At 39.0% G+C, this 19,112-nt stretch overlaps 3 protein-coding genes across 11 annotated transcripts; all 3 read right to left on the minus strand.

Moving 5' to 3' along the window:
- Positions 1-404: 404 nt before the first annotated feature.
- On the minus strand, positions 405-2,224 carry LOC112168189. Its single transcript, XM_024305306.2, has 3 exons — positions 1,772-2,224; positions 1,571-1,613; positions 405-797 (listed from the first exon to the last, which is right to left on the minus strand). Exons 1-3 carry the CDS (start codon positions 2,051-2,053, stop codon positions 643-645), a joined length of 480 nt encoding a protein of 159 aa, XP_024161074.1. The 5' UTR covers positions 2,054-2,224; the 3' UTR covers positions 405-642.
- An 869-nt stretch (positions 2,225-3,093) lies between these two features.
- Positions 3,094-5,838, minus strand: LOC112168187 (tubulin beta chain). Its single transcript, XM_024305303.2, has 3 exons — positions 5,346-5,838; positions 4,723-4,992; positions 3,094-3,975 (listed from the first exon to the last, which is right to left on the minus strand). Exons 1-3 carry the CDS (start codon positions 5,737-5,739, stop codon positions 3,299-3,301), a joined length of 1,341 nt encoding a protein of 446 aa, XP_024161071.1. The 5' UTR covers positions 5,740-5,838; the 3' UTR covers positions 3,094-3,298.
- A 4,386-nt stretch (positions 5,839-10,224) lies between these two features.
- LOC112166905 (transcriptional regulator DEF1) lies at positions 10,225-16,290 on the minus strand. Of its 9 annotated transcripts, none has more exons than XM_024303839.2 (9): positions 16,199-16,290; positions 16,024-16,087; positions 15,414-15,652; positions 15,105-15,320; positions 11,754-14,995; positions 11,418-11,602; positions 11,245-11,335; positions 11,045-11,094; positions 10,225-10,549 (listed from the first exon to the last, which is right to left on the minus strand). In XM_024303839.2, the coding sequence occupies exons 3-5, from the start codon at positions 15,618-15,620 to the stop codon at positions 12,704-12,706; spliced, it is 2,715 nt and encodes a 904-aa protein (XP_024159607.1). In that variant the 5' UTR covers positions 15,621-15,652; positions 16,024-16,087; positions 16,199-16,290; the 3' UTR covers positions 10,225-10,549; positions 11,045-11,094; positions 11,245-11,335; positions 11,418-11,602; positions 11,754-12,703. The 9 variants fall into 9 exon arrangements, with proteins under 9 accessions (XP_024159607.1, XP_024159605.1, XP_024159601.1 ...); XM_024303837.2 differs by having other exon boundaries at positions 11,208-11,335; XM_024303833.2 differs by having other exon boundaries at positions 11,045-11,335.
- Positions 16,291-19,112: the final 2,822 nt, after the last annotated feature.

A 19,112-nucleotide genomic window follows, 5' to 3' on the forward strand; every position in this document is an offset into this window, starting at 1 on the left:
GCATCAAATAAAATCGAGTTACTGTATCAGATACAAGAAACTGCAAGCCACTGTCACATCACACAATACCATTATCTTACCGTGCCAATATATGTCCTACATGTGAATCAAAAAATAAATAAAAATATGTTCTACATGAACACAACTATCAATACAATAGAAGCAACCTTAATTTCAAAAGATAATCAGACAGTGTCCTAGTTGAATGCATACCAGAAGACTAATTGTACCTTTTTCCCCTTAAAAGGGGGAAGGGGGGAGGAAAGCCAAAAGAGCAACTTCCAAAATCAAGGCTGCTAACATGGTTTTGACAAAACAACCACTCTGAAATGCAAGCAGATTTTTCAAATAATATGCAAGAAGAATACAGGGAACACAGAAAGCAAACTCAGTCATGCTCAATCTTTTTCTTGATAAAAATTCCATTTGAATTGCTGAAATTCCAAAAAGTGAAAAGTTTATTCTAACTTCAATACACAAGGATGTTACAGTGGAGTATCAAATCTAGTCAAACTGATTTTTGAAATTAAGAACTACCATATTTGAGCAAAATTCTCCCAATGGAGGTACAACTAAGAAATTCAAAATAACATCAGAGAATTACAAATCAGGCAACACAATCCCTAAAAAGGAGGAAATGCATCAAGCTGGTTGAACTTCAGGTGTTGCTGGAGCAGTTTCTGTTGGTTTAGTCATACTTGGAACACTTTCAGTCGACTTAGATAAGCTTGGAATGTACCTCCAACCACGCTTGTGGACTCCACTTATTTTCTTGGGAGCATCTGCAGCTGGCAAGCCTGCAACATATTCTACTATATTAACTTCATAGCAAAGCCTAACCCAGAAAAAAAAAAAAAATAGAGAACATTATTTGAGCAGTTCTGATTTTTCACAACTACAAGTCTACACAGTTTTAAAAGAAATAAAGAATCAAGACTCTAAAAAGAAGGAACCTCTTATATAGGTAATCCATGTATATATGCATCACATCTATATGTTCAAGCACTTAGGGAGGTAGATAGAGGGTCAATATCACATTATCAATTACAAAGTTCTCACCTATAATTAAAGCTAGGTTGCATGCACACAATCACAGTTCAACATACTCTGACCAGGAAGATGCATGTTCAATCTCCTATGCAAGTATATCTAACCATTTTCCTAAACAATTCTTTGGACCAAAACCTAGACGCACCAATTCCCAACCATTCAGGACACGTTGTTCCAAACAAACGTAATTATTAAGCGATACCACAAGTGAATTATCAAAATTCAGCCACCACCACACAAATGGTGCATAGAGGATCAAAATGACATGAACAACCCATCAGAAAACAAACATTGATCAGAGTAGTAAGCCTAATCGAGTAGACCCTGCTACTTCCACTAACAAAACCAACCAACTGGTAGACAATTATAATTCCCTTGAGTCACTTCTTCACACTAGACACTTTTAAATGAATAAGTATCGAAACCAATCCTATCTAATAATGCAAATAAAACTAAAACTGAGCACACAAAAAAAAAAAAAAAAAAAAAAAAGGCCAATTCCATGAAATGTAAAACCCACCTTCCTTATGAACGACTCCCCATGCCTTTCCATGCTTACCATCCTGTCAAAATTGAAAAACCAGCATAAACCCTAAACCCTTGAACAATCAAAAAAAAAAAAAAGGGAAAACCAACTTACACTCCCACATTACACCCAATCAATCAAATTCAAAACAATCGCAACCCCAATCGTATCTCAAAACCCAGCAATAAAACAAACCTTGTAAAGATTGATTTTGGTGATCTGATACGAGACGCCGACCCAGTGGCTCTTAGCCATGTGGTACCCAAGTCCCCAATTGGGCAGATACTGTGCCACCTCGAACAGGTTCTTCTTCTTTCTCTTCTTCGGCTTAGTGGCCACCGGAGGAGAAGAACCGGCGGCGGCGGCGTCAGTAGGGTTTGGCGAAGCGGTGCTGAAGCTTCTGACGAAGCTCGACGTGAACCTCAATAACCCTACTGTTCGATCCGTCAATGCCCTCTGTGCGAGACTGCTCGCCATTTTCGACTCTCCAGCTTACGGCTCCGATTTGATTTTGGGAGGAGGCGAAAATGGTTTAAGGGGTTTAGTATTATTTCGGAATGACCCCGTGAGTTTTGTTATTTTGGTATTAACCCCGTATGCTATTCTTTTTGTGCAATACTGTCCCTAATTAAGATATTTTCGTTGCGTTTGTGATCGGGTGGGGTAATAGACCATGCACCAGCCAAATGAAGGAACTAGAGAAATTACAAAATGTGGACCCCAATGTTTATTAGGGAGGGTTCTTTGTGTCACATCTTTGTTATTAATTATTTTTGGCAATCATGTCTAATAATTTCCTTGAAGATTATAGAACATTTCAAACCTAATGTATTAAAATACTAGAAATATCTTGATAAAGAGATGTGCCAGGGAACGAACGGTAACTAAACGTTTAAATTTTGACAAAGACGTAAAAATTGAAACTCATATGTTAAGCTTTTTTATTTTTTTTACTTAAACAATGAATCCTCTATTGGGAGTATATTTGAGAGGTCCGAGCATATTTTAGAAAGAAATGAGTCTGTTAAAGCAAAAGATAGATGAGGGAAGAGGGAGATGGGGCGAAAAGATAAACCTAGAGAAGGCAACTTGTATGGGTGGTACACTAGCAAATTGGGATTGTAAATTTCAACCCTACAGGCCTCCAATTTTTTGTTATGTCAAATTTCAGATTAGAACATAGAAAATTCCAGTAGGGCTTGCGATTTTTGGAGTTCCAAGTACAAGCTCGTGTATAATTTCTTAACCCAATGTTAGATGACTTGGATCTAATCTAGAGATTGGTGCGATTGCGGTTATCTAGAGTGAGTGGGTTAAATCAGAAACAAGTGACTCTTCTCATCACACTAGATGATTAGAACCAGAAGCAGTGAATTACATTTGATAGGAATGTGAAGGGAAGCAAGTACATTTGATTTCATTTTAAGCAGAAGCACAAATCATAAGAATGGGAAAATATAAGCAAGCCAGCTAAACAGATACCAAAAGAGGAACAAGTAAAAACCAAAAGCTGCACAAAGTCACAAACCAGTAAAGATCATATCAAAGCTGCTAGATAAGCAAATCTCAATACCACAATGTCGAAATAAGCAAGTTACAGCAAAAGCAGCAACTGGAAGTTGATGTTCAAAGTTGTCCCCTCAACTCAACCAGCATTCATTCGCATACTAAACAAAAGATTACTACTAGAAGTTTGATATTAAAAGAAGGGGCTTGATAGAATTACATTTCCTCCTCATACTCTCCCTGTTCATCTTCATACTCGTCCTCATCAGCGGTGGCATCCTGGTACTGCTGATATTCTGACACCAGATCATTCATGTTGCTCTCAGCTTCAGTGAATTCCATCTCGTCCATGCCTTCACCAGTGTACCAATGCAAGAAAGCCTTCCTCCTGAACATAGCAGTGAACTGCTCACTCACCCTCCTGAACATCTCTTGAATGGATGTAGAGTTTCCAATGAAAGTTGATGCCATCTTGAGACCAGTTGGTGGGATGTCACAGACTGTTGACTTGACGTTGTTGGGGATCCACTCAACAAAGTAGGAAGAGTTCTTGTTCTGCACATTCATCATCTGGTCATCCACTTCCTTGGTGCTCATCTTACCACGGAACATGGCTGATGCTGTGAGGTACCTTCCATGTCGGGGATCAGCAGCACACATCATGTTCTTGGAATCCCACATTTGCTGGGTGAGTTCTGGGACAGTCAAAGCTCTGTACTGCTGAGACCCTCTTGAGGTCAGAGGAGCAAAACCGACCATGAAAAAGTGAAGACGAGGGAAGGGGATGAGGTTAACAGCAAGCTTGCGCAAATCAGAGTTAAGCTGTCCAGGGAACCTTAGGCAGCATGTAACTCCAGACATTGTTGCAGAGATCAAGTGATTCAAATCACCAACTGTAAATGACAGTAGAGAGAAAATGTAGTCAGCTTTCATATTCCTTTCAAGATGTCAACTCTAAAATTTACACAACCACCATCATGCACACATTATTCTCAACTGATCATTCAGAAAAGAGTTTTTCAGCATTCATTGCTCACAGAAACTTGTTTCGACTCAATAAGAAAACAACAATTTCAGCTTCATTTTTAAACTTGCACAGAACTAAGCACATGATCGACCAAATTATACCTCGAGCCAAACAAAGTACATCATTGAGACCATTCAGAAAAGAGTTTCAGCATTCATTGCTCACAGAAACTTGTTTCAACTCAATAAGAAAACAACTATTTCAACTTCAGTAGTAACAAGAGACAGACCATGTGGAATCAAAGGCACACACAACCAAATCATGCTTCACAAAACAGAAATAATCCAAATTATTATTAACTGCTCCCTTGACAAATGAATCCTTCAGGTAGCAAAAGGGTTAAAATGAAAAATTATATTCTCTTCCCATCAAATTTCAGTAGCATGATGGGACCACTATGCAACTAATAAAGTGACCAATGTACAAACAATATTTTATAACTCACACTTGGATCCAGATTACATCAAGCATATATTCACAAATTTTTACAGAATTAATCGAACAAATCAATCATGAACATTGATGGCACAAATTCAGATTCACAGTTACTCGAGCATACAAATAGTTTCACAATAATTAACCACAACCAAGTAGAGATTGAGAATGAACTTACAGCTGGGGGTAGTGAGTTTAAGCGTGCGGAAGCAAATGTCATAGAGAGCCTCATTGTCAAGCACCATACACTCATCTGCATTCTCTACAAGCTGATGAACAGACAAAGTAGCATTGTAAGGCTCCACAACAGTATCTGAGACCTTGGGAGATGGGAACACAGAGAAAGTCATCATCATCCGATCTGGGTACTCCTCCCTAATCTTTGAAATCAGAAGTGTTCCCATTCCAGATCCAGTACCACCACCCAAAGAATGGCACACCTGGAACCCTGCACCAAATAACCAATAACTTCAATCATCAGATCCACCAAATATCACTTCATTTCCACTTAAATACACAGATCCCCAAAGTTTGACTTCATTTTTACATCATTTCAATGTAAATGAACAATTTCACTTCACTTCCACTTAATTTTGATGAAAATGAACCACAATCAACTAACAAAACACTTAAATTAACAGATCCCCAAAATTTCACCGCATTTACATTTCATTTCACTAATATTAGGGTTTTCTTCAATCTCTATTCACCAAAACTCTCTAATATACCAAATCCATATAACACAACTCGATTTACACGTAAACTAAGAAGAACTAGGGTTTGGTTAGAACGGATTCATACCTTGCAAGCAATCACAGTTCTCGGCCTCCTTTCGCACCACATCAAGAACCGAATCGATCAACTCAGCCCCCTCGGTGTAGTGACCTTTGGCCCAGTTGTTTCCCGCACCGGACTGACCGAAGACGAAGTTGTCAGGACGGAAGATCTGACCGTAGAGTCCAGATCTGACGCTGTCCATGGTCCCAGGCTCCAGATCCATGAGGACGGCGCGTGGAACATACCTCCCGCCGCTGGCTTCGTTGTAGTAGACGTTCACCCTCTCAAGCTGAAGCTCGGAGTCGCCGGTGTATCTTCCGGTTGGGTCGATGCCGTGCTCGGCGCAGACGACCTCCCAGAACTTGGCTCCGATCTGGTTGCCGCATTGGCCTCCCTGAATGTGAAGAATCTCTCGCATTTTCGTAGAGAGAGAAAGAGAGAAATCGGAAAATCTAGAGAGAGAAAGAGAGAGCGAGAGGAGACTAGGGCGAAAAATGAGAGACTTGAGTAGGGTCGAAGGGGAAGAGGGGGGCCTTATATAGAGGGACTGAGCTGTAACCCTATAACGGCTCCATTTGAATTTTCTAATATTGGGGTTTTGCTTCTGTGTAATTTTGAAATGCCAGGGGATAATGGACGGTTGGATGTGCCCCACGTCAGGTCTGGTGGGGAGGGAACGAACGGTTTGTTGGGGGGCGCTCTGCGCTCTCTAGGGCGATTTTGAATTTTTAGAATTTACGGAGACAGCTGGACTCAATTTGACCCACTGGTCTACGATCCGGATTGGGGATGGGGGGAAAAGGACGGAATTGCCCCCGCCGATCTGGTTTGGCGACGAGATTAAAAGCCTGTACAAACCTCGTGCTCCGTGGGGAAAAAGCGAGGCCTCTGATCTGGTACAGCGCAGCAGGACAGGGGGGTTTTGCGTAGAGGTCGCATTCTATAAAAGATTCTAAACCCAACCACTTCCAGCCTTATTACTGAGGTAAAAATTCGGTCATTTGAGTTTTTATCCAGGTAAAAATTGAGTCGTTGGGTTTTCGCTATATTGGCTCGAGATGCAAAGTCGGAAAGAAAATGCGTGAATTTAGTGAGTCAGAAATGAGTCAACTTATCGATCTTTTTAAAAAAATTATTGACACTCGTTCTTAGTCAAGAGATTAAAAATGCAATGGTGCATTTGGTGGAAGGAGTTTTCATCTCAAATACTTACCAAGGGTTTGGACTCGTTCTCAGTACCCACTCAACCGGAATAGATCCCTAATGAGTCACTCTCACCATATTTTGACTCAAGAGTAGCAACATAAGATATGATAGCGCCTCGCAATTGTTTAACTTCTAATCCATGCCGGCAAGTGCACTTTTTATTTGTTAAATTCAGCAGACTAATTAAACTACAAAAATTACTAATCTCTTTGAAATACCGACCTTTCGAGTGTCCTAGTGAGTAAGCCAATTGGAGGGTAAAAGGCAATTCTTGCCACCCTTTTGTGTAAAAGAAAAAAGGCCAATAAATAAAATTAGATACATTGTTTCCGCAATAATTTCATTTATTTACTCAAAAGTTTTATCTCATGGAGATACTGCTAGTAAGCCCGTCGTTGAAGGCCACAATTACATCATTTCCATACATGCATACAAACATACAGATTCAAATGATTGTATTAAAGCAGCAGCAGAAGCGCGGGCCTTGACAGGGATTAAGTTTCGAAGGTAAGGAACATCCACAGCTGAACCATCTCATTACAGCTCGCCAAGACCCGCCGAGACCACCCACAGACACCCTTGAAGAATAAGCTAGCTACACTTGCTGAAACAGTAAGCAATCTATATTTTGACGTTAACAGTAAGGAATCAATCAGTCACTATGTCCACCCAACCCATGTAAACCATTAACCATGGTATCAGCTACTGCATCCCTATGTAGTCTTTATAAATATTATTTATCCACTTTGTTCATTGCCAATAATTTTCTAGTCATAGGTTTGAACTTTTTAAAGATCTCTACCCCTCAACCCTCCGTGTACTTCATCCGGAACTTATTGAATAATCTAGTGTTCACCTCATCTCTTTTCCTTGAGTATTGTCCTTAAGAGAATGATCATAAAAAGTGTTCTTCTCATTTGGGCTATTGATCGGCCACTCAGTACGATCCATCAAGGATTTTAACCATGAGGCTTATCTCCTATACTAACATTATTTTTAACATTTTTTTAATGGCTGATAATGGGACTATTTGGATATCGAAACATTAGTCACAGGTCTACACATAAACACCATACAAAAATAATAAATAAATGATCTAAGGACCACAAACTCGGTAAACAAAATAATCATAATTAGAGTTTCAGAATAGGATGCCAACACCAAGAAAGGCTCCCCCATAATCACACACAATATGAATATTTGCAACAACAAAAAAGTTCAGCATCAAGACGAGCATTATATGTAACAAGCAGCAAGGAAAGGTTTCGAACCAAGATTCTATTGTTAAATTTGGGGTCTAGAGATTCTACATTTCAATTTGAGATCTATTGACATGTATCACTCTTTGATAAGTGATTCTTTCAAAACTCCAAGGCAAAGTTTATAGCCATTATTATTATGATGTGATTTGAAGCAATTTACCTTCTTATATTAGAAACAAATGGCCTAATAAAAATTTTGAATTTTTCACGAAATATTTAGCGTTGGGGATCTAGGTTCCCTTAACCCATTAATTCATAATATCTAAGGCATTGATAATCTAGAATTTAGGATTGCCTAGACCAAGATATTGCACAAACCAATCTGTTTGGTGTTGTTTTATATCATTCAAGATGTTAATAATCAAGAAGATTGCATAGTCCAAGATAGTGAATTTGCAGTCAAAGCAAAAGAGCATAAGATTGCATATAGGTTAAAAGACTGACATAGAGACATCATCCAAGCAACAAAAACAACATAATTGAAATAATCCAAGAGAAATGGCCTTCAAACACTCACTACAAAAACGTGTTAAGAGGTATCTTGATTCCTAACCATCAAAGACATCCTAGAATCAAACGGACCTATCACTTCTCAAAGCTAGTATCTAGTATGACTAGTGATGATAGACAGGAGTTAAAAGCCTACTAGGTTTCCGACATTATCCTAGAGCGGGATGGAAAGCAGTATACTCAATCATAAATATGTAGAAACAGATAGAATCCCTAACATATCACCAAATTACTAAAATCAATACTAAGAAGCAAATTTTGCAGAAACAAATTCTGTAGATTGAAAACAATCTTACCACATAAAAAACAGATGACAGAGTAAACCTTTCTGCTAACTTTCAGCCCTTATGAAGTCTGCTTCGCCGAAAAAAGACGGGTCGAATTGAAAAGATCTATTAATAAAAAATAAAAAAAAAGTGCACCAAAAAATAAATTAACGATAAAATCAATGAAAGAAGCTTAATAATGATATGATAGTTTAATGAAATTGATGCTCAAGTCAGCAGCAAAGGCAAATATCATCAACTTAAAAATAGAACTCCATATGGAACTGTATCTCAGGACGCCTTCACTGTATGTAAACCTAATAACCTCCACTTACGAGCTAAGAAGCAGGAGGATTTACAAGGAGCCAGGTAGCAAACTTGGTTTAGGTTCTAGCTGGTTTGGGTTCACTTTTCAGCTAAATGTTATTTGGGTTCACTTTTCAGCTAAATGTTATTTGTCTTGGTTGATTTTTATGTTTTATGTTTTATGTTAATTGGTAGCTGATAATTATCTCCCACTTTGTTTTGAATGATCATGAGAAGGCCATGTGAGGACTGATAAAAGACTTTTATTTAAGTAATCCTTAGGGCTACGATGCAAGGGTTGCTGTAACCTAGTATATACATAACCTATTAAGAGAGTTTCTCAATCACAGATAAATCATATTGCTATTATCAGGTTTCTTTGCCGTATAACTTTTTTAACAACAGTTTAATTATGATCCTATTGCTTTCTATCTCTCTTTTGTTTATGTATCCTTACGGCTCGGATGTATGGGTTGCTGTACATACCCTATTAAGAGAATTTTTTAGTGGCAGAAAAATCAAATTGCTATTAGCCTATTATCGGGCTTCATTGCCCGATAACTCCTCTATCCACTACCTAACTCCATTCCTATTGCTTGCTTTCTCTTTCTTGTTTATGCATGCATCTCTTTTTTCTATCTAGTGTGGATTACAGCAACTAGACAGCAGCTTATATGTCTGCCCTAGAAAAAGTAGAATTGATTAATCCTATGTTGAAGGCACCCTCCCTATCCAATATCACTAGTCAGCACAACAACTAAGCTGAAGAATTAATTATCATTCACGGTTTATATAGTTAAATTGTGTTCACCACCTTCAGACAAGTAGAACCGATATCTGTTTGATAGTGCAATTTATGAGCAAAAGAAATGTTGATTCACAGGCAACTTATATAGATAACAAAATGGAATACAGTGCTGTAGTACAAGTGAAATCGGGAACAGTCTCTAGAATACACCAACTCCTTAAACTCTTCCTCACTTTTTTGGGGATTTAACGTGCAAAATTCCCTATAATCTACATAGTTTAGATGTTCTCCAATAATTGACTTCGCAACAACTCCTTACTAGATATTGACAATTATTAGTTGCCGACTTTTATCCCCTTTACAGAACCTCTTTTATCTCTTCAATTACAATATAACATGACTTATAACTAATCTACTTTAAATGGTCAATTCTATTTTGTACAAGTTAAATACCAAATATCAAGTTGATTAATTAAATATATATATATATATATATATATATATCTGAATATCTCTACTTACAATATGCATGATAGCAAGTCAGCCAGCCTAAACATTAAAACTTGATAGGCAATGTTGTTAATGTAATGTCAATAATGGTGATAGTACAAAGTTATATACCATAAAGAAGAAGCTTAGTACATTATAGGGAGTTTTAATGTTTAGCGATAATGCCTAGCACCTGCAAAGTTATCATGCTAAGTATTCATGGATTCATGAGAGGTTTTACCATCTTCCATCATCTCGACTTCTCATTAAAATAGTCAAAGGTCACGAACGTTCCAGAATCCACTCATTCTAAAAATCATTACATTAAGAACATTTCCACCTTTTCAACATAATAAGTCTAAGAAACAAAAGTAACAGATTGATAAACGAGTTGGACAAAAAGAAAGATGCCAATAAGTTGATGCGTCTCAGCTACGTTTTCTATAAGAAAAAAGAATGAACAATTACGCGGGCTGTTTATTCCAGTGTAATACAAAAGCTCCAAGTAAGAAATACAAAAACTAGGTTTAAACGGGATGCAAAAGTGTAGGAATATGTAGATTCAGGAAGTAAGAACTCTCCAATTAAGACAAGCTCCTAACTAGTTGGTTCAACGTCATTCGAGTGAAAAACAAGGGCAGTATTGTGACCACTGATGATTCTAAACCCAGAAGAAAACCACTAGCTAAGCCAAGTCGAGGAAAATATAATAAATAAACAAGTGACATGGTTGCCCTAAACACCTGAATGAACTTAGCATATAAGACGATGTAAATCATAGATCTTAATCTCTATAAATCAAGTGCCATCTCAACCACCATATGGAAAAGAAAGTAACAGCAATATGAAACTTCTGAATTTATAATGCTAATGTTAACACAAACAATCCTAGTGATAAAATAGAATGCTGGAAAGTCAAAAACCAACAAACTTAACTGCCATTGAACTTCAGTTCCAAATACCATCTCCATTAACATGGCAGCAACCTGAAAGGACAAAGCTAGCATAAACCACCCCGAAAGAAGAAAAAAGAGGCATGGAAGGGTGCATCACCTATATTGCTATCGCAATAAAACCAAAGAAACTAACAGGACCCCACCCAAATGCAACCAAAAAGATCCACACTTGCAACACACCATCATCAATCAATGCTTTTCAACCCGGCTCTCAAAACTGGAAATCTTTGACTTGTTTGCATCCTCTACCGAGGACTGATCACCAGAGGTTCTGCAATATAAAGCAAAACAAGATTAGAGAGAGAGAGAGAGAGGTAATCGAAAAATGAAAAAAAGATGCACAGAAAGCTTACAATTTCTGCTTTTTGGCATTCTGCTTGATACTTTGTACCATTTCCATAGCCATTCTCTGGTGCTCCCTTGTTTGTGAATGCACATCCAAGCCCTCAACTGTTTCGCAGTCAACTTTACAGATACGACACCATCCCATGCTGGCTGGTTTCCTTTTCCTTGAGTGATCAAAAGACTCTAGCTCTCCCTGATAATATCATTGTGTCAAAATATTGAAGGAAACAGCAAATACAATACAGCCAATGACCTTTTAAATACATACAATATTAATACAGTCATGTATCACTTCACAGAAATAACATTCAAAACATACCAATGACTTGAAGTAAATACTTAACTGTATAAGTTCCATCATTTGGAAATCTCTGCAGTGAAAAGCTGCTCCTAAATCCAGGCTCGCCAAGACGTGGATGACTTGCCCTGTTGCCAATAAATGATTCAAAGCTCCCAGGCCCTGCATGTCGAGGATGGACACCAAAACCCACATGCTCTCGCAAATGCAAATGACCAGGCAAGTTATGAGGACCCAAATGATCTCCCCTCCGCAGATGACCAGGGTGACCACCTTGACCAATCAAATCGTTCCTCATACGATCATCCATTCGCATATTACCAGGACCCTCAAACTCACCCCTATGAAAATGACTCTGCATATTAGGAAACCTATTCTCATGGAATTCCCTGCCAAGCGGATCACCAAATCGATGGAAATCCCTGCCATCAAAATCATCAGGGCCAAATCCCCTAAATCCACGAGATGGGATGCCAGGGTAATCTCTGATTGGACTTCGTCGAGCCAAACCATCCATAAGGCGCTGTCCACCAAAATCTGGGTGACCACCTGTATCGTTGGCATGAATTAATCCACCATGACCATAGGGAGACAGGAACCTTGGAGCAGAGCCAGCTGCAGGATCTGAATTTAGACGAGTATCATAACTGACTCCAAGAGGTCTCCTATCGAAGGCTCTAGAGGAGTAACTCCCTAATTTTGGAAGAGGCTCAGAATCCAGATAAGAAGGCCTAGGGAATTGCTTGAGATCATCTTCAAACCCTAATCGATTAATCACACGAGTTGGGTCTCCTGGGAAGGGATTCAATCTCCCATCCGGCAAAGCCTTAAATCTTTCATCCCTCAACCCAGGAGTTGATAAGGATTCGAAGCCTGGATTTCCATTCATTCTGAGCATGTTTGAGGATGACTGTCCAGTTGCTCCCTGTTCCATCTGAAAAGCCGGCCGCTGCTGACCCCTCTGACCTTCATGGCCATGGGGTGCTGCTCGGGCCATTATACCCCATGAAAATCAAAAGCACTAGGGGGTGCTCCAAATGGTGGACCTCTGGGTGCCCCTGGATGAGGAGGCGCATGGCTTTGGTTATAAGGCCCATGCTGACTTGCACTTGCAGATGATGCTGCAAATCCCAGGTTTCCCCTAGGTGATTGAAAATGCTCAGATAGATGAGAAGCCTGCCCAGGCACATGTCCAGGTCCCTGAGGCCTTGCATGAATTAAGGGTTGTCCAGAACCCGGTATATGATGTGGAGGCCCTGAAGAAGGCACTTGTAACGAAGGAGGTGCACCTGGCCTTTGCTGGAGTATAGCAGAACCAGGATATGAAGGTTGCATCAAGCCGCCAGCTTGTACTTGACCTATAGGAGCTGAAGAAGTAGAAACACTTTGGGAACCCTCCTCGGTGCCACTAGCATCTTTTTGCAATTTTTGATCCTTTACTCCATGAAGTTGTGCTTCTTCTGATGGCATTTCTTTACGCTCCCCCTGTTTCATGCCACTGCTGGGAACATCTTTTGCACCTTCAGCTACAAGTTCACCCAATTTATCATTACTTGAATCCTCCAAAGTACTATTTACACCCTCTTCCTTCAATGTTGGCTTACTTTCAGACTCTCCATTCGCCCCCAACATCCCCCTAGACTCCGGAATCTCTTTGGCAGATGTATTACCCTGATAACTTCTATCTTCAGAAGAAGGTTTATTTCCAACATCAATGGACTTCATATCCACCTCAGATTTCACAGTTTTAACCTCGGAATCAGCACCTACAGCAGACAATACACCCAAATTCTGTGCAACATTATTAGCAGGTAACTCAGCTTCTTTCTCTGCTGGCCTTGCGGTCATTGTTGGTCTTGAATTTGCTCCCAGTTGCACTTGGTTGTTGGTTCTGCCTATATTATTCTGATTTGTAGATTGATGGTTTAGAGCAGGATACATTGGTCTTGGCAGAACTCCTCCTACTGTTTGTGCATATGGCTGAGGTAGTACACCATGACTTGGCATCATAGGTCGTCCCACAAGATTTGAGGGCTGAATATGTTGCATGCCCTGAGACGATACAACATTCTGCTGAGACTGGTTCGAGGCACGAATATGTTGTGAGAATGATTGAGATTGGCCCTGGGGACGTAATTGCGACAATGTGGGGGGTGTCTGTTGTATGTGGAAATATTGCTGAGGATTTAGCTGTTGGACTGGCTGCATTGCAGGGCGCTGGAGAACAGGAATTCCAGATTGTTGAGCAAAGGAGTGAACTGGAGGCTGTTGTGCAGAGATAACGTTAGGTGAAGGCAACAAGGCTGTCTGCTGCTGGTTTGGAACTATTGTTTGAAACGGGGGTGGTCGCAAAAGGGGTTGCTGAGGGAACTGAATCTGAGTCTGAACATGGTTTTGCGACTGAGAGTTGGGCACTCCTTGAGATTGCACCTGCATAGTACGTTGTTGGGAGGCTGCTGAAAGCACTGGTTGAGGAAGGTGAGATTGAGGGAACAAATGATTGCCAGTCAATGAATTAGATGATGGGAGCTGTGCCTGGGACTGGACTGTAGCATTCATGGGCTGAGACGGGTGAAGTTGGGGATTCTGTTGAAGCTGGGACTGTGTAAGCTGCTGAACTTGTGGCTGCTGATATTGAGGCATTTGGACTTGGAAATATGCTTGAGGTGGAAGTTGAGCCTGCCCATGAGCTGATGGGTAAGACTGTGCCTGAATTTGTGAATGTGGTGCCATAGCAGGCTGAAGTTGAAGCTGTTGATTGACTGATGTCTGGTTTTGAGTATGAGCAGCCATAGGAGCCTGCATAATTGGGGGCTGAACTTGTGGTTGGGGTTGAGCTTGAGATTGAGATGGTTGGGTCTGTGGTTGAGGTTGAGGTTGAGGTAGGAGCGGAGGTTGCAGGTATGCCTGCGGTTGAGGCTGAACAGTCCCATAGGGTGGATTAGCCTGCAAAGGCTGCTGTGGTTGTGGAATTGCTGGCTGCTGATAGGGATAGTACTGCTGATACTGTTGTTGGTATGGATCATATCCAGGATACTGCTGGTAGTACTGCTGATATTGTTGCTGATACCACTGGTCAGCAGTCGGAGCAGCAACTTGAACAACAGCTTGAGCCTGAGAATTCGAATCAGCTCCAGGTATAGTGGCACTTGCAGTTTGGGGAGCCTGTGTCTGAGACGTCACTGTACCTGTCTGAGTGGCAGCCTGGTTCTGATTGGCAGTAGCAGCTGTGCCAGAGGCTGAAGTGTCTGGAACACCCTCTGCCTGCTGTGCTTGGGGCTGCACACCCTATCATTTAGCAAAAAACAAAACTAATATCAAAACTCCAAATTTTAGAGAACAATTCATACCTTCGGTAAGAAAATTGAAGCAAAATAGGAAAAGAAGGAATGCTCACAGGGCAACTTTGTGCGTGTTCCTGCACTTGACGATGCACAATTTGGATTCCACACCTGTTGCAGACTACAGGAGAATTTCCAAAGGCACAACCAGAACAATGAGATGTGCAATCAGATAAAGGCCCCTGCCATGTGCACCCACTCCTGTGATACAGGCAATGAACTGCTATTTTCCCTATGGTTTCAGCGAGCGCTTTATTTGATTCAACGAGGGGCTGCACAATCAAGTCACAGTAAAAAAACTTATCAACCAACACACAACAAAGATCAAAGGTTTTAGTTACAACCACAGTTATAGATCACAGAACCTTCGCATCGGCTTCTGTCACTAAGTAGCCATCGTATGGACACGCTTTGGTAGTGCTCACGACGTATGTCAAACAGGGCTTACAGTATAGATGAGTGCACTGTGATTGCAATGCTTCATTTGGGTAGACAAGAAGACGACAGACCGGGCAAAAGTACTCTCCCGCAAGAGATTGGATGTTCAGTATGCACTCATTATCAAATCCCATGCTTAGTGCATCAATATAATCCACCTAAGCACCTTGTAAAAACAATCATTGTCGAGTTGGCATTCACGAAACAATTAACTTCACAACAAAGCCTAGTGTTCTTCACAAAGCAACAGGTAAAAGCCACTTTATTTTCCACTTTAAAATCAACAAACCCTTATCAAAAAAAAAAAAAAAAGTGAACAACCGCCTTGAAAATTACCATTTTTGCAATCCCAAACAAAAACGCAAGCAAAAAATGAAAACCCTTAGGATAAAAAGCAAAATCAAAAAATCCATGTTCGTTCTTGAATTCAGATTAATACAGTTTCAACTGTGGGATCAAATTAAATTCCTTTCGGATCCTGACAATTCTCAGCAACCAAACATTGCTAAATTAAGGGAAAAGATATCAATTGGGTACCTGGGAATTTACTCTAATATCTGCCAATCCGATTCAAGACCCTAAACCCTAGCCCACCTTAAACCTGTAAAAAGATTAAAAATTTGAGAAAGAATCTTAGGGTTTTGCAGTGAAAGATATGATTGGGACTGAAGAATAAAAAATATAATAAGTAATTTGAAGAGAAGTGATTTACAGTTTGCTGGGATTGCTTGAGACACGCAAAGAATCTCTCGGCCAGAGAGAGATGCTAAACGTCGAACAGACACAGAACCCAGAAGCAACAATGGTGCTTATATAACTAGTGTCGTTGGCTTTTCCCGTTGAACGGGAAACGACAGCGTTTTTGCTATTACCAATGACCAGTCTTTGCCTTTTTCTTTTTTTTTTTTATTTCTCTTTTCTTTTTTTTCTTTTTTTGATACTCGAAAGAAAATAATGGCAAACCCAACATGGGAGCTAAACTGATGTTGCAAGCAATTTAGCTCTCCAAGTACAAGCTCAAATGCTCAAATGCTCAATGCAATCCAACTTGTTTAACGGTTTTTCAGATTCAAAGATTGCTTCCATGATCGTCAAAAATAGTTAGCGGGCTCTTTTTAATGGTAATCTTGGGACAGTGGAAAGAATAAGGCATTTGTCACAAATACCGTATTTAAGTTGAAACGTTACTATAACTGATATGATAAAAAATGTCTTTTTCCTTTATTGTACTTTTTCTTTTTCGTTGATTTCTCTTTTCATTTTTTGGTACAAGAGCCAGTATTATAGCTACCGATATCAATAAAAATACGATTTATGATCCTTCGGGCTATGCAGTGATTCATTCAGATATTCTTATTTGGAAAGAACCTCAAGTATGAACATATCTGCAACCATTACAATCACGTGATGTAGCTTCCATGTATCAATTTCGATAATCTTTCTTCAATCAACAAAGCACAAAATTCTGTCATAAATTTCACCTATGGTTCCCACTAAGCATGCAACTTGGATAGTAAGACCTAAACTGAACGCGCCTCAAGCGAGACCTTAATTTGCCTTCCTCGTCTTCCTCACTCTCCCTCGTCGTCCGACTGCACCTCCATGCCTACGCGAGCCTTGGTCTCGCTGGTATGCGACGAGGGTATTCATAGGTTCCTCCATGGTTGAGCAACAAGATCTTTTGGGTGTGAAGGTGACAAGATCAGTTTTTTATTTTATTATTATTATTATTATTATTATTTTTTTTTTTTATTATTATTATTATTATTATTATTATTATTATTTTTATTATTTTTATTATTTTTATTATTTTTAAAGGAGAGCATTGGATCATATTGTACAGGAGAGACTCTTATGAGGTTTTTAAACGAGGACTTTCTAATCAACGGTTGTGTGACTCTCTTTTTTTATTACAATTCAGCAAATAAATCGTTAGATGTTTAGGTAAGCATAAGTAGATCACTTTCAAAAATTTCTTCCAAATTGCGTATCATTAAGGTACTAAATTAGATCAAATCAATGGACAAACAAATCTGTCATATCTGAACATTTCATATTCATAAATGATAAAATATGATTATGAATGCCTAAAAGATTTTCAATTTGATTGAAAAATTACAAAAATGATCTACTTATGAATATATAAACATCTAACAGTTGATTTCCGAAATGTGATCAAAAAATGGGTCTCACAATTGTTAATTAAAAAAATTCTCATTTTAATGGTCTTCATTAGAGCCCCACCCCACATTGTATGGAAAAAAAATCTTAAAACCTAAAGTTTATTGCATGTTGGATTAAAAATCCAAATACGTCGAAGTTTATTCCAATGTGGACAAGTTGACTTAAATAAAAATGTATAACAAGAGTGTTCATCTAAGAGACAATTTTTAAGTGACTACAAAGGTCGGATAAATTTTAGTCATATGCATTAAATTTCAAAACTAAAAGATGACAACTTAGAAGTGTGCATTTGATTTCAGTCATCAAATTCACTTATCTCTTACTGTTCCTCAAAAGTCAACCCTATAAAGAAAACCCTTGAGTTTGGAAATATACATACCCATATTTTCCACCGTGGCACACATTTGGTGTCATTGCTCGCCGCCCCGCTTCCATTTGTGTAGACATGATCCAAGCATGTTCTAATGTCTGAAGAGGATATCTACTAAAGCAAATCTGCACTTTCTCTTGTCACTTCTTGTGAACCCAGTTGGGTTTATGCCATTATATATGTAGAATCATTAGATAAATAGTAATAGCTTGTGTGACTGCATAATACTTTTTTATTATTATATAATAGGGAGTTTATTCTAATTGGATAAAATGAGGACTAGTTGACAACTTTTGTGTTAGACCCGCTTTTCGATCATATTTATGCAAATCAACTGTTAAATATTTATATATTTATGTGTAGATCATTTATACAATTTTTCAGCCAAATTAAAAATAGTTAAGACATTCATAATAACAATTTATTAGTTACAACATGAACTATTCATGTTTCATGTTTAACAGATTTAATTCGTTCATTAATTTGATTTAGTTCGGTACCTTAACGATTAGCGATTTGGAATAAATTTTCAGAAGTGATCTACTCATGTATACAGGTTTTCCTTCAATGTTTGCTATCAGAAATGTCCTCTGGAATTTATGAATCCTGGTAATGGAGACGTCAAATCGAATTCTAGAATTAATGACATGTCATGTAACCAGTCAAATTCGTGGACTCCACAAATCTCATCGTAATGACAAGGTATCGCGCTCGTGGATTCTTGAAAGGACCGGAGTGTTCATGGTACTGGACTACTGATAGTCTCAGTGGAAGTCCTATATCCACAATTTTTGGCGTCCCTGAATTCGAAAGAAGATCTCACCGACATTGAGGTACAAGTTGCTCTTATACACACTACTAGAATTATGCTCATAGACATCATGACAATTAAATCGGTGAGAAATACAAGCGATGTAAAACAATGTTATTAACATCGATACCTCAAAAACCGATTTGTATGCATATAACTGACATCGGTTTTGAAATTAGCTGGTGACAAAATTTTCGTTTGAATTTTCAGAAAAACGTTGAGCGGCTAAGTTAAAAAAAATTTAAGAAGCGCGGGGAAGGA

The sequence above is a fragment of the Rosa chinensis genome, chromosome 5 (genome assembly GCF_002994745.2).
Source record: "Rosa chinensis cultivar Old Blush chromosome 5, RchiOBHm-V2, whole genome shotgun sequence".
NCBI classification, from domain to species: Eukaryota; Viridiplantae; Streptophyta; class Magnoliopsida; order Rosales; family Rosaceae; genus Rosa; species Rosa chinensis.

Excerpts from the sequence above, each read along its gene's own strand:
- LOC112168189 (XM_024305306.2), bottom strand. The coding sequence starts at position 2,053 with ATGGCGAGCAGTCTCGCACAGAGGGCATTGACGGATCGAACAGTAGGG. Across the intron at positions 1,614-1,771 it reads CCAAAATCAATCTTTACAAG|GATGGTAAGCATGGAAAGGC; the intron begins GTTTGTTTTATT and ends CAATTTTGACAG. Across the intron at positions 798-1,570 it reads GGGAGTCGTTCATAAGGAAG|GCTTGCCAGCTGCAGATGCT; the intron begins GTGGGTTTTACA and ends AATATGTTGCAG.
- LOC112168187 (XM_024305303.2), bottom strand. The coding sequence starts at position 5,739 with ATGCGAGAGATTCTTCACATTCAGGGAGGCCAATGCGGCAACCAGATC. Across the intron at positions 4,993-5,345 it reads GAACTGTGATTGCTTGCAAG|GGTTCCAGGTGTGCCATTCT; the intron begins GTATGAATCCGT and ends TATTTGGTGCAG. Across the intron at positions 3,976-4,722 it reads TAAACTCACTACCCCCAGCT|TTGGTGATTTGAATCACTTG; the intron begins GTAAGTTCATTC and ends TGTCATTTACAG.
- LOC112166905 (XM_024303839.2), bottom strand. The coding sequence starts at position 15,620 with ATGGGATTTGATAATGAGTGCATACTGAACATCCAATCTCTTGCGGGA. Across the intron at positions 15,321-15,413 it reads TGACAGAAGCCGATGCGAAG|CCCCTCGTTGAATCAAATAA; the intron begins GTTCTGTGATCT and ends TTGATTGTGCAG. Across the intron at positions 14,996-15,104 it reads AACACGCACAAAGTTGCCCT|GGTGTGCAGCCCCAAGCACA; the intron begins GTGAGCATTCCT and ends GCTAAATGATAG.